This window comes from Onychostruthus taczanowskii, unplaced genomic scaffold (genome assembly GCF_017590055.1).
Source record: "Onychostruthus taczanowskii isolate IOZ18803 unplaced genomic scaffold, ASM1759005v1 scaffold41, whole genome shotgun sequence".
NCBI classification, from domain to species: domain Eukaryota; kingdom Metazoa; phylum Chordata; class Aves; order Passeriformes; family Passeridae; genus Onychostruthus; species Onychostruthus taczanowskii.
The window spans coordinates 3,562,961-3,577,843 of NW_024501571.1; the positions used below are offsets into that span (position 1 = coordinate 3,562,961).

A 14,883-nucleotide genomic window follows, 5' to 3' on the forward strand; every position below is an offset into this window, starting at 1 on the left:
AGCAGTGCTTCTGCAAATTAATTATTTTGTGCTTCAGTTATGTACTGAAGCTAGTAAGAGATGCTTACTGTGAAAGAGTAGAACTTGTAAGTCTGTTTTGTTTTGCTTTGGTTCATGTGTGGTTTTGCATACACAGCATGAAATAGTTGCCTTTTCCTGCCATGTTTCATTACATTTAATAACACAGTGAGTGTATGTATAATTTCATTTCCATCAGAAGGACACAGTAGCGGGGGGTGAGTCTCTGAGCAGAAATATTAGGCAGCTTGTAGCTACTCTGGTAGGTGTGTTTTGAAGCTCTGATTCACTGTGGCTTTGTAATTAGCCTTAAATTATTTCAGGGAAATAGTGTTTTGGTTCTCTGTCCCAAATTCTGTTTGTGCTGTCTCTAAGTGTCAGCATAGAAACTGTATTTATGGAGTCAGTGTTAAATTGCATGTCCTCGTGTGTTTTAATAATCATCCAGTGATGCTCCTGCATTAGACTCCTGGTTACACTCCTGATGGTATCCTGACCTCTGCTGGTCTGAGCTTTATCTGGCTCCTGTCAGAATCTGCAATTTTCAAGATACTCTCCATAAGGATTTCTGTGTTATGTTAATGTAGGCTAAGATTAAAAGCTTTCTGCACAATGTCTTTTGCAGCCACTTGGTAGAACTATTTATGCTTTCCTTTTGCATTGTGAATTAAAAAAAAATATATTCGTAACTCAAGTTTTCATATAATTTGCAACTTATGTAAAAGGTTGATATCCTTGTGAATTTGGAATCTGTTCTTCACACACAAAAGCCCCTTAGGCTGGGATTTCTGTGGGTCTGTTTTTGGTCGTAATACCTTTACTCTGCATTAACAGTAATAATTACTCATTTTGGTGCTTCATTACTTTGCTGCACATTTGATGCCTTAAATGCATCAAATCATTGTCCTACATCATGAACTACTTAATTTTGAGATGGATCCTCAGATAAAACAAGGGGAGGAAAGATTTTCTGGAGGAGGAAAGGAGACAGAACTGACCTCAGGAAATCTGGAGTCTGTGTCTGACTCTTGATTTTGAAGTTCTGTGAAATGTTTCATAAGTATTTTTCAGTTAGGTTTTGCCATTGGTTTACTTGATTATAAATTCTCTGGGGAGCAGTTCAGCAGTTTTGTGGGAGGTTTCTGCTGAAGCATTGCTTTAAGCCCAGCCCCTGGCACATGTGCTCTCCAGAAAGGTGGAGTGCTGCACACGAGAGAAGTGCTTGGCAACTTCATGATTTTTGTGCTTTCACTAGTGCATTGTTTGCTGACATGAGAGTAGAAACCAGCTCTGCTTCAATTAGGGATTCTGTTACTCGCGTGGCAAAAATGCTTCAAAGTGTAAAATGTACTCAGAAGACAGATAAATGGATTTTTTTTTTTTTTGGTGACAACTACATGGAACTTGTCTGAAAGAGCAGTAGCAGCATCCTTCTGCAATGAGCTGCCTCAGATCTGTGTTTTCAGTGTTGTACCTGTTAGACATAAAAGTGAACATAATTCAGACAGGGAAAGAGATAGCTAAAAGTTTTCAAGAACTGAACACAAAAACAATTGCTATTTTGACTACAGTAGCATCACTTGAGAATGGTTAAATTGACACAAAGACATAAAAGCTTGAACAAACATAAAATTGAAGTGAGCTTCTGGCTCAAAAGACCAAAAATCTTGAAAGCAGATCAAACATACAAACAAAAAGACTGTGAAAGCAGATAGGGTTTTATTTTTCTTACCAATTACATGAACAACCTGTTGAGGGCAAAGACCTTTCCTGACTTCCTGTTATTCCTGCAGTGTCAACTATGCCTAAAGAACAGCTGCTTTAAGAGATGTTGAAAATGCTGATTCCTTAAAGGGGTTGCAAGTGTGAAGGAGAATCAGAAACAGTGTTGTGAAATCTTGAAAACAATAGTTTTTCTAACCTTCCCCTCTAAAAAGTCTTAAGAAATGTCTTTTAAAAAATACAAGAGGTTTTTATTTGAGATATTTTAATTTGAGATATTGCACAATTCAGACAGGACCTGAACAGGAATGTGGGCAGTTGATTGCAACATGAGTAGTTAGATAAGGCTGAAAGAGTAGAGGCACTTCTTTTCCCATTACATTTTTATACTTGTGTCAGGCTTAGAGAATTTGAATTCAAACAAAAAATAACTTGAAAATCCAAGCCAACTTCTTTCCAGGACATTTTGTGGATGTATCATACATAGTTGGAGTGGACCTAAACTTCATCAAGTTATACTTCTGCTAATGCAAGGCTTTGGGCTCCTGGATTAAAGAAATTTAGGAAGTTAAAGAAGCCCATTGTATTGCATTGGTAGCCAAGAAAGAATGCACAAATTCTGATGGGTAAAAGCTAGAAGTAAAATTAGGATTCTATTGGGACAATAAGTAGTAATTTTCTTTTATATTCACCCCAACATTTTGGATGCAATTGACTTTATAAATACTTAATGAAAGTATTTATAACTTTTCAGTATCCCGCAGAGCTTTAAAATTAAACTTTTACATTGTTGCCAGATTGGATCACTAACCATATGAATATCCTTCCTGTCTTTATTAATCCCTGGATTTGAAGTTGGAGGTAGAGGGGCTGTCCTTTACAATATAACTAAATACTTTTTTTATATTCAACACTGAAGAGAAAGCAGTAGCCACACACATTCATTTTTCTGCTCTAACCTTTCCAGTTGGATCTTCTGCTCCAAAGCTTTATGAGAGAGTTGAAATAGTCTCATTAAAAACATGTAACAACACACAGCTAACTATTAACTTTATAGTATAATCAGAGATACTTTGCAAGATGTAAAACTGAGCTGTAAAAATAAGTGCTAAAAGACTTATCAGTGGAGCTAACAAAATACAGATTTTTGGTCGTGTAGTGCCAAAGTGCCTTGAAATTCGTGGGCTGAGATGGCTGATTCCAAGTGCTTGTTTGGTTCCCAAATTTGAGAAGCTGATGGCAACTCTAGCAATATTTTTATAGACAGAAGGGCACTCTCTAAGGTAGTAGGGCTGTACTTGCTCTACTGATTAATGTAACTATTTATTGTGAGAAAATGGGGTTTGTTTTGATTTGGATTCTCATTCTATCACCTTGTTACTGAAATATTCTTGTCAGTAATAAAATTTAAGCTAATAGATCTTCAGAAGAAATCCTTGATGTTAGGTTACAGGGTAATTCAGGTGAAAATGTGCCTGAATTCTTCAGGAGGAGAAGTATGGCAAGGATTTCTAGCTTTTAATGTCTGAAAATTAAAGCTTATTCCCACTTCTGCTCCTGCACTGTCACTCTTGCATGCATTTGTTTTTGTTCATTTTTAACTGTGTGCCTTTTAAGAGGGGATGGTTAGTGTGATCACTTGCAAACAGAAGCTAATGATGTTTAGGGCAAGTTTGGGGAAAGAATATAATTTCGGAGACAACTAACTTTTAAGTGGCTTGCAGCAGAAATTATTTGCCTGAAAACCAAGTATAAAAACAAATGGAAGTTTTGTTGTTTTGAGGTTTTTTTGGTTTTTTTTTTTTTGTTACTTGCCAAATATGCAAAAAAGAAACTTCTAGGAATCTTGTACTTAACCTCCTCTTATAAAATACAATTCATCCATAGTGCTGAAAATAACAGTTTCTCCTTGGTTTTTGGTTGGCTGGTTTTTTGGGTGTTTTAAATGAACTGATGAAATGAACTCTTTGCTGTTCTCAGATGACTGAATAAAAAATTCACAATGCTCTGATGCTCTGTTAAACTTTTTCTTGTTCTTTTAAAAAAAAAAAACATAGACAACTTTAAATGCATTTGTTTCAGAGATACTGAAAATTTCTAATTTCTTTTCAGCAAAAGAACCTTGAAATTGAAAGAACTACAAAATGGCTTAAGATGCTGAAAAGCTGGGAAAAATACAAGAATAGTGAAAAGGTAAAAGTCTGCATGGCTGAATGTCATTGGCTGTCATTTTGGAAAGAATGCATACCCTGAAATTAGATTGCCTGTGTTTGATATCTGAAAAAAAACCCCAAACCCCACACTGAAAGAATAAGCTTTTTTGTTCTTCCAAAATGCAATCATACCTAATACCCCAATAGTAATTACCCAACAAAATGGGTGATCAAATGCAAGGAATTGTGTTCATGTGTGCAGAATAATCTGTGGACAGAGTGGGTCATGTCAGGTGTGCCATTAAGTGCTAAATACTTGCTTTAAAGCTAGGTGGGGACTTCCATGTGAGCAGTTTATTTGCTGGAATTGTGGTCTTGGTCATCTTAAAATTATGGAAGAATTTCAGCTGGAAAAAAAATTGCTGGATGGGCTTTATTCCAGCAGTGGGCTTTGGTGGGTTTTATAGCTGGTCTTGTGGCTGTTTGGTGGATAATGCATGGAATCCCAAATTGAGATTCCTTCTTGTCTTCAACACAGCTTAAGACTTGTGTTAAGCTGTTTTAACACAAGACAGCTTAACGCAAGCTGTCTTGGCATTTTCTTTTGAGGCTTCTGTTGGTATAGCTCAGGATCTAGAAAGTCCATTTTCTTAAAATATGTTCTGAATGCATGAAAAATAACTACTTTTCCCCAAAGTTTTTCTTATAATCCTACTTTTTGTCTTGCAATTTTTCTGGGAGGAGAAATTATGGATCCTAACTGTTGTGACTTTGTTTCTGTTTTGTTAATGTAGCAGTAAGGAGATTTTAAGATCAAATATGTTCCCAAGGCAAAGGGACAATAAAAAACCGCTCCATAACAGCTGCTTTGTTTGCAAAGAGACTGTTAAATATGACCTTTCAGGTAACACAATAACCACGTGTCATCTAAGCAGCAGTGGTTGTGCTCTTCAGCCATTGGTGACATCAGTCCACGAGACACTGACTTAAATAATCCTCTTCACCAGGCATGCAGAAGGTCTGGCAGATCAGCTGAGCAGAAAGAGTTTCAGTTCATGTAACAAATTATAGGCTGAACTATAAATAGGGGCTGGAATAATTCAATATGTTCATAAAGGGATGAACTTCACTTGAGGCTAGGAAAAATTTTCACTCATTGTGGAACTCCAGTGAAGCACATGAGGTTTAAAAAACAAGGGTGTTTTCCTTATGCTATCTCACCTCTTATGTGCTAAGTGAACCAGAAGATACACAATAAAGAATCAGCTGCTTCCTCCTCCTGAGCATCGGAAAGCCAGACATTATTTGTCACTGCTCTTTATGAAAAGCCTGGCCATGTTCTCAGAACTGTGCAAAACTCACAATTAAAGGCAATTTGTATCTGGAAGTGTGTTGGAAGAATGCACCAGCTTTCCAAGTTCACATTCTTGAAACATGGAAGGAACTGTTCCTCAGTCTTGTTTTCTGTCTTCCCTTGACTGAATGAAGTGGTTAATGTTAGAGGAACAAATTGCTAAAGTAAATGAACAGCCTGTGTGTTATAAGACTCACATCACCTGACACTGCCATGGTTTCTATGCAGCCAGGCAGCTCCTGAAATGAGTATTCTTTATAAACAGCACTGAAGGGAGTGTTGCAGCAACAACAACACTAACAATGTTATAGGATTATAGATTATAATTGAACTGATATAGATTATAATTGAACTGATGGCATGGTTTTGGAAAATGGCACATTTGAGACATGATTGTGCTCTTAAGTAGGTGGGAAGGGAAACTGAGAGAACGTGATGGTCCCAAGTATACAGCTGATATGTAGAAAATACAGGACTTTGGACAGCCTGTTTGTGATGAGCCTTCATAATATACAGCTAAGAGAGCTCTTTGCCTTGAAGGAACATATTCAAACTGTACACATCCTGTAAATGAATCTGTGTATTAGATTCCATTATCCCAAACTGTCATATGCTTAATTGCAGACTGCAATTTTCATTCAATACTCTGGCAGAGCTGCTTCTCAACTTTTTTTTTTTTTTTCTTCTGTCATAACTTCACAAAGAGAATTAATGAGAAAACATTAACACACTGGTGGGTGTGTTGTGTGCATTTGAGATGCTTCACTTTACATCTTCTCCTGGTTTTGACTCCTGAAGAAAATATATATATATATACACAAGGATAGATAGATAAAAGAAATAGATGAGGCATCTGGAAACTTCACTCTGTTTTCCTATTGGAACTCTTGTGCTAAACCTTGTAAAAAAGATGGGGTGGAGAATAGAGATTAGGAATGTATGCCCATGAGGAACTGGAAATAGATGGAAAAATTGCCATATTGAGACCAGAAATGTGCCAAGCTCTATCATATTTGGGTAATAGTTTAGAGGCAGTGAAGTATGATGTAATAAAGTGAGCCCATGTACAGCTCCATAACCGTGTGGAGTCACAGAATCATGGAATGGCCTGGGGTGGAAGGGAGCTTATTCATCATTGAGTTCAAGCCTCATGCCATGGGCAGGGCCACCTTCCACCAGACCACCTTCCTCAGAACCCCATCTAATCTGGCCTTGGACACTTGCTGGGATGGGGCAGTCACAGCTTCTCTGGGAACCTGTGCCATGGTCTCACCACCCTCACAGGGAAGAATTTCTTTCTAATGTGGGAGGTTTTGAGGTTTTCTTGTTGCCTTTATGTCCTTGGCCAGATTTGATCACACCAGGGCTTCAGCTCTCTGACTGATCCCTGGCTGCTTGGACAATCTCTCTGTATTCCTCCAAACTGCCTGTCCTTGCTTCTTCCCCATAGCCTTCCTTTTTCTGTTTGAGATTGTCCAGGCATTCCTGATCATTCATAAAGGCCTCCTGGTGCTTTTGTCTGACTTGCTCTTTGTGTATAAAACTCCTTGATTCCTGTGTGGTTATTTAGGCATCTCTTTCAGTGGAGTTTTCATGGTTCTTACAGATACCACTCTGAAGTGTGTAACTGCCCTTGTGTCTTGGCTTGATTGATATTTGTCAAAATAAAGCTTTCATCTCCCCATCAGTCGTTTCTTATGCAGGAAGTGTCACAGAGTAGCAAAGTTTGTGTTTCAGCATGGTCCTTCTCTAGTTTGTGCTTTTATTTCCTATTTGTATTCTACTGCTTAGTAGTTCAGGGTACAATCAACCACCCACAGATAGTAAATCCTTCCTGGCTTAGTATGATCATAACTTTCAGGAAAGATTAAATAAAACTGTTATATGTTGTATTCCCATTTGAGTATTTCCACCAAAGTATTTCTGTCTTTCCCTGTCTGCCTTCATCTATCTGTGATTGAAGTTGCCTAAATTGAAGGGGAAAGGAAGAAGAGAAACAATCAGGGTAGCTGCCATTTCCAGCTGTTCTGGCATTCACACACAGTGTAATAATCAAGTCTCCAGTTCGTTTGAGGTCTGAACACAGAGCCTTAATGAAGAACCCTCTTTGCATTCCTGAGATTTTTGAATGAGATGGAGCAGCTCTTCTGTTTGCACTTTTTCTTCCTTTTTTGCAACCCACAGAAGCTGAAGAACCTCTAAAGGCAGCAGTCTTTATAAATATATTTTCTTTTCATTATAAATATACTTTCTTGTGAGACTTCAGATTTTAATTCTTATGCTTCTCATCACGGATTCTTTTTGAGGTGGTGGAGTCCCTTTGCTGCTTGTGCAGCTCTGTCTGACAGCTGAGAAAGTTTTATTTTCAAGAAAACAAACTTTATATCTTGCAGGAGCATTGAGGCCAGTTGCCACTCTTCAGGCCAGTGCTGTGTGACAGTGGCCTCATTTCTCTTTCCAGAAACCAGTTGGGTTTATGAGCTGGAGAGATGGGGGCCAGGCAAGGAAGGGGAGGTTGTATGTTTTCCATGTGTTTTTGCATGTTGGACATTATGGCCTTCATTGAGATGATAGCTAAACATTTTTTTTTGTCTTCTTGCTTTACAATGATTTTAGTTCATTCTGTATATTCAATGTATTTATAGATTCCAATTGGTTTTTGCATGAGAAGCTCCTTTGAATTCCCACATGATGGGGCCTCATTTAGTGTCAGTTTCTCTACCTACTTCAGTATCAACAATCTTATTAATAATTGCAGGAGTTTGACTGCTGTCCTTGTCTGAATATCAGCTTAGATGTGCTACAGAACTTAAACCTGTATTTTTATGTATCCTGTGTTTATATAATTATATGAATCAAGCATCACTTTCTTTTTTTATGTCCTGTGCTAATGGAAACATCCCAGATCCTATAACCCCATTTTTTGAATGATGAATGTTTTCATAGATGTGTGTTTTTATCTGAACTCTGAGTTTATGTATTTGTGCTTTCTTTTGAGTAATTATTTTAAGAGAGTCTTAACCTGCACAAATTTTTTAAAATTACTCAGTATTTCATCTTCCCAGAAGCAGAAGAAAAAAGTAACTTCCTGAATTCTCTACTTTCTGTTTTAATTATTAATTCAGAACGAGCAGGAAAGTAGATGAGAGTTCTGCAAGTGTATAGATACAAGCAGCATTTTTCAGCAGATTTTTAACCTGGTATTACATAAGGACATAAAAGACAGCAGAGGGCACTAGCATGGTGCTTATGGTAAAGACATTCAGCTAGCTAATAACCAGTGTGCTTATTTATATTTTCTTTAACTGTTTGGTGACTGAATGATTATCAGAAATGAACTTTGCAATGAAGTGCGTGTGAGTTCCCCCCCACTCCCCAAGATTCAGCACAGCTATGTCATTTTCACAAAACTGGAGCATTGCACATGGTCACAGAAAGAGAAAGGTTGGGCTTGGAAGGGGCCTCTGGAGGTCACCTGGTCCCACAGCTGCTCGAGCAGGGCCACCTCCAGCTGCCCAGGACCATGTCCTGATGGCTTTTGAGATTTCCAAGGTTGGAGACACCACAACCTGACTGGGTGACCTGTGCCAGTGCTCTGTCACCCCCACAGTGAAAAAATGTTTCCTGGTGTTCAAAGGGAATCTCCAGTGTTTCAGTTTGTGCCCGTTGCCTCTGGTCGTGTGACTGGGCACCACTGAACAGAGCCTGGCTCTGTCCTTTTTGCACTCTCGCTTCAGGGTGGTGCAAAAACAAATTGAGAAGATCCCTCTGAGCCTTCTTTACTCCTGACTAAACAGTCCCAGCCCTCCCAGCCTCTCCTCATGGCAGAGGTAGTCAGGTCTCATCATGTCTGTAGCCCTCTGCAATGTGTCCATGTCTGTCTTGTGTTGAGAACTGGACTCACCGTGCTGAGCAGAGGGAAAGGATCTCCTCCCTCAACCTGCTGGGAATGCTTTTGTCTGGTGCAGCCCAGGATACCACTGTCATCTTTGCTTCAGGGGCACTGTGCTGGCTCCTGCTCAGCTTGGTGTCCCCCAGGTCCTTTTCTTGTGAGCTGTTTTCTGGCTGCTGACCCCTGCAGTGTTCTGGTGCCTGTGGTTGTTCCTTCCCAGGTGCAGGACTTTGCACCTCTCCTTGTTGGAGTCTGTGAGGTTTCTGGCAGCCCATTTCTCCAGCTTGTTAACATCACTCTGGGTGGCAGCACAGCCCTCTTGGTGTATCAGCCACTCCTCTCAGTTTTCCACTGGATATGAAAATTTTCACACTCGTTTCCATGTTCTTGTTTGTGCACTGGAGCCCATGCCAGGCTGAGTGACATTTCTCTCTTCTGTATCAGATGGTGAAAGTCTTTGGTCTTGTGTTCTGCTGAGTCTGTAGGCAGGATCTGTTAATGACTTGGGATGACTGGGAGCTTTTTCTCTGCCTCAATAAAAGAATACATGGAACAGCAGAGTCAATTGAACACAGATCTAAAAATGGTTTGCAAGAAGCTGTGAGTGTTATTTGGGTTTATTCTGCCAGGTAGTGCCACAATTCAGAACTTAGCTACTAAAAATGTTTGCTTTCCTCCTGTTTTTTGGGTTTTTTGGCTTAGCTGTAGTTGGCTGATGAAGCTGTTCACCTCTCTGTTCTTTCTGCTCTTTTTGAAGTTATATTTACAACTCACTTTACAAACTTTTCTGTGAAAAGTGCTTCCACAGTTCTCTCTCAGTTTTTACTTACTGCTTTAAGGGCTCTTCTAGCATTTGGCTGTTTCAATCTAGGCACTGCAGAAGATGGGAAAACTGTAAATGCCATGGACTCCTCTGAAACTGGACATTCTTCTTCTTCAGTTTTATTTTACAAAAGAACCCTGAACAACTCCACAATTTGGATGGATGGTTTGAATTGCTTTAATTCTGTTTGGATAAGAAGCTATTTTTGTAAAGGCTTATTTCTGGCCTTTTATATCTACCTGACCTTCTCTCAAAATACTAATTTATACAACAACAGTAGTCTTGAGAATTTATTTTTCAACTAGTTGGCTTCATTAATAACCTTTTGTTCTTGGAGACATTTGAAAATGAGTTAAAAATTATAATTAGCTGACAAAAATGTTTGTTGTGAAGGTACTCTGTTGCTGCATGTGGGTCTGAGGAATAAAACTACCTGTCACTGAGGACATAGATCACTGCATTTTTTTCCCCATAGTTTTCTTCCAAATTTCCAGAAAAGATATTGCAAATTTGGCTCATTCTGCTTTCCAGCAGACAGGCTAATCTCTTCCTAGGATGACTCCTCTGCACTTGGGGGTGTTTGGCTTTCAAAAGACTGAATTTTCTTCTCTGCCACAAGCAGGTACCTTTGTGTCTGGGTTGACACACACTGAAATCCTGTGTGACCTGAGCTCAGGGTATCCATCTGTAGACAAGGATGCTTTGGAGCTCTGTATGTTGTTCTTCATCTTTACAGAAGAAACTCTAGTGGCACAGCTGAGCTCACACTGCATGTGTTGCTGCTTTAGCATTCTTTGTATTAATGCAGCAAAGTTTTCTTCATGAAGCACAACAATTTTTTGTGGACAGCCTCCAGGATGGCTGTTGTATCTTATATAAGTTTATGTTTTTAATTTGAAAAAGGAACAAGGGAAGAAACTCATAACCTTATTTGTGCAAGAGTTAGAGATTCTGCAATCCAGACACAAATCCTTGCATTAACGACACCTTTAAAGAGCTGATATATTTCAAATGGCAGGAGGGTTGAAAATACACTGCAATGAGGGGTTCGTTTATTTCCCAAAACTGGAGATGTGAAATACGTGAAAAGAAAAACAGTCCTGTCTTTGAGGAGGACATAGCTTTAAAAATATTTCTTACTGCAAACATAACTTTTATAAAACGTGTAAAGGATGTGGTAGCTTTGTCAAGTAAAATTTTTAAGGTCTAACTTCCATTGTGGGATAAACATGAAGAAAAAATTGGAGAGTGGTTGTGTGTGGTTTGTTCTCTTTTAAACCTAATTGTCTCCTTGTGTAATCATTAAAATAATGGTAAAAACATAATTTCAGAAAGGTTAATTTTCTGTGTCAGAGTTGTCTTTTTAATTTTCCTTGTCTTAGAGATGTCTTCGAAAGACGATAACACCTTTTTGTGTTCTTGTGTTGGTTTTTTTGCAAATGTTTAAATATGCATGTAGGAGATTGATTATTAGTTTTGAAATAGAATGTGAGATCTGTTCACTTTAGAAATGGCACATTCTGGGTTTTTTTTGTGATCTCATACTTTGCTTCCTTGCACACATACATTTGAACATACTGTTGCAGTACTGGAAGAATTCAAAAATCAGTTCTGCTTTTGGGTTTTTACTGATAATTTTTAAAGCTTTGTGATTTTGCTGCTTGCTTTTTAGCTATTTCTATTTATAGACTGTAATTACAGTGAGTTATTTGTGGCTTATCCTGAAATAGTGTTGCTAAGAATCTGATTTTTGGGATCTAAATTAGAAAATTTGCTGAACAAAGGTGATACAATTTTGTAAGACCTTCCTACATGCAAAAGTCCTGGCTTGAAAACATCACCTGGGATGGTTTGGCCCATGTGCCTATTTTGTCCCTGTACCTCTGCATTCTGTCAAGAGGTCCCAAATGGCACTGCTGGACATGTTCCTCAAAACACACTGGAACACTTTGTCCCCAGCAGGTCATCCCTTTCCTAGGGTGCTTGGTGTAATCCCATTTTTCTCTTCAGCATGTTGTGCATCACTATTCCTTTTATTCAGAGCAATGTAAATTGTGCTGCATTTTTATCTTCTTTTCTTTTTTTTGCAGTTTCATAGGAGAATTTACAAAGGGATCCCACTGCAGTTGAGAGGGCAAGTCTGGTCTTTGTTGCTTGATGTTCCTAAGATGAAAGAAGAAATGAAAGACTTTTATAATGTAAGTTTGTAGAATTTCTACTTAATATTAATTTAAAAATGTCAGATACTAAAGCTACAGGCTTTATTAAGCATTTGCTGTTATGCAATGTTAAAAAAATAAATTAGAAATTACATTGCACTCTATTGCTTGTTTTAGCTAGGAAAAGGGCTGTGTATTCAAAAGCTGAGTTGAGATTGAGTCTGAGTAGATGAGGATTCTTACGAAAGAAGATGGGTGTTGGTATTGATGTTATCTAAATTTTGGTGTCTGCTACCTTCCTCATATTTCTTGCTCTTTAGTCTAACAGGCTGCTTTTTCTGACTATTATTTTTAAGTTCCTCAATAAGACTAGTGAGAGATCCAAAGGAGGTAAAACAGGTTATGCTGAGTAATTAGTTGTGAGAAAGAATGCCAAGTAAAATTAAAAGCATTTAAAAATAGGTGAAATAATCTTCAGGAATTACTAATGTCATCTAATGTTCAATGCAAAACAAAGAAATGTTTGTAGTTCAGATACAGAAGTAGAAAGAGTTTCTTCCATCATTATCTGATTTGTGTTATATTCATCTTGCTGCTCTCTATTTTCCTATTTCCTGAAGTGATGCTAACACTGCTCACTGCAAGTGTCACTTACAAACTGCACACCTTAAATTCAGAAGGATAAAACATGTTTATTGTAGGTCAAATAGCTTCTTTCAGTTCTCTTTGCAGGGGAAATTCCAGTTCTTAATCTTCTGTCCTTCCTGTTTCTCAAACTTTTGGTACCTTTCTGTTCTCTTAGATGTGCAGATGCCATGATTGCAAGGGCTCAGGGTGATTCTTTTCCTATATTCCATCATATCGTAGGTGTTTAAAACTAGAAATTTTCCCTTTGCTGCTTTTCTGTCTGTCTGGGGGACAAATAATTCTGGGTGTTTAGTTTAAATTGTACTGAAAGGTGCACACAGCTGAGATTGTGGTTAGTGTTGTGTTGGTTCAATGACTTACAAGTAATTCCTCATGTGCCTAAAGCTTCTGGTTGTGTTCAACAGACTTGATGCATGTTGTTGTTCCCTGTTTGATCCCTTCATTATTATCATTTTTGACTTCTGTTTTCTTGCAACCAGAGTCTGTAGAGTTTTGCCTTCTGATTGTCTGTGATATTCTCTAATACTCAGAAGTAATGTTTTAAAATATCATATTGAATCCAGGGTCTTGCAAGCTCAACTTTTACTGACAGAAGTGAGAATAAATGAATGAGAGACAAGAGAAAATTATTGTTAAGTGCAAAAAATAAGGTGTCAGTCTAAACCTGTGCAGGTTTCATAAGTATTCAATTACAAAAATGGATTTAATTATAAAACACTAAAGCAGGTGCTTAAAGTAGACATATTCTACAGCTAAATTAGATTAGAACAGAAAGACAGAGGAAATTACTAGAGAAATGTCCATTATCTATATTTAGGCAGCTATGTAGCTGTTACTTCTGCTAGAGAAAAGACAGGAGAAGTATGAAAACCACACTAAATCATTTGCTTAAAGCCCAGTCTAGAGCATTTGCATGTCAGGTTTTTGTTCCTGAGTAGCAAAATTAATTTTCTTTCTCTAGTGCTCTGCCTGCCTCAGAAATGACAATAAGAAATTTAAAATGCTGAAGCAGCCTTAAATATGAGTAGTGAATGATGTGTTAAAAACATGTATATTATGGGATTGGTCTTTCTACACCTTTATTCTGTGGCTATTTCTGACCTATAGAATTTGAATTGTACACGCTTATTTTGGAAGTTAAAACTGTTAATCTTGTGAGTTGCTATTCTGTATTGTTTTAAATAAATTTAAATTTAAATTTAAATTAATTCAACACAGCTGTGCAGTCAAGCAGCTTTCTTCTTTTCTAGAGTTCACAATTTTAAACTTCTGTTCTTTACTGTACTCCCAGAAATTGAAGTGTCAAGCACGAGGGTCTTCACCAGATATTCGGCAAATTGACCTCGATGTGAACCGCACGTACCGAGACAACATCATGTTCCGGGACAGATATGGTGTGAAGTAAGTAAACTTCCAACTCCCCAGGGATTGCAGCCTTCCTTTGGATTTTGTAGTCACCCATTATCTAATTCAGAACCAAATAAAGCAGTCTTTTTGTATGTGAGCATTTAATTATTTACAACTATAGGCCATAATGCTTTAGGATTTCTTCAAAATGTTTGGTTTTGTTATGTTTTTTGCTGCCACTAGAGGAGGAATATTAGGCAGCTGTCATCTTTAAAAATGCTTAATAGTGAAAAAAGTGGGGATACAAACATCAGTATTGTTCCTTGCTTTGTAGCATCAGCACCCTGCTGAGAGGAAGAGGGTATTTTTCCCCTTCTGTCTCTGTATTAGTTTAGTTTTAGATTTTAATCTCCTTTTCTTGCCAAGGCAGATTTTATGGTAGTCTGCTGTTCTCAAAAAGTGGTACTCAGAGCTGTGGGCTTTAATGTGATAATAAAAGAAACATTTCTTTACATTATTATTCTAGATATTTTGTGGAAAAATCCTGAATCAGGGGAATTTCTTTGAAGGCTGTAAGGAAGGAGCACAGAGCAGAGATTCCCAGGCTGAGGTGGTTCCGTGCAGCCAGTGCAGTTTTGATCCATTTGTGCAGGGCTGGCAGTGCCTGTGCTGCTCGGGCCTCTCTACATTCTGTGCACACATTTTAGGTGTCAGCAGGAGCTCGTTGCCTCTTCAGTTTGGGGTTAACACAAGCAGAGCCAGCTCCA

The 14,883-nt window shown here is 38.1% G+C and overlaps 1 protein-coding gene across 3 annotated transcripts in view; it reads left to right on the forward strand.

Moving 5' to 3' along the window:
• Nucleotides 1-14,883, forward strand: part of USP6NL (USP6 N-terminal like) — a 111,697-nt gene that overhangs the window by 71,750 nt on the left and 25,064 nt on the right. For all 3 annotated transcript variants that reach the window (XM_041413427.1, XM_041413428.1, XM_041413426.1), the window contains 3 exons: nucleotides 3,853-3,933; nucleotides 12,053-12,160; nucleotides 14,061-14,170. In XM_041413427.1, coding sequence (XP_041269361.1) covers nucleotides 3,853-3,933; nucleotides 12,053-12,160; nucleotides 14,061-14,170 — 299 coding nt within the window. The remainder of the gene's footprint in view (nucleotides 1-3,852; nucleotides 3,934-12,052; nucleotides 12,161-14,060; nucleotides 14,171-14,883) is intronic.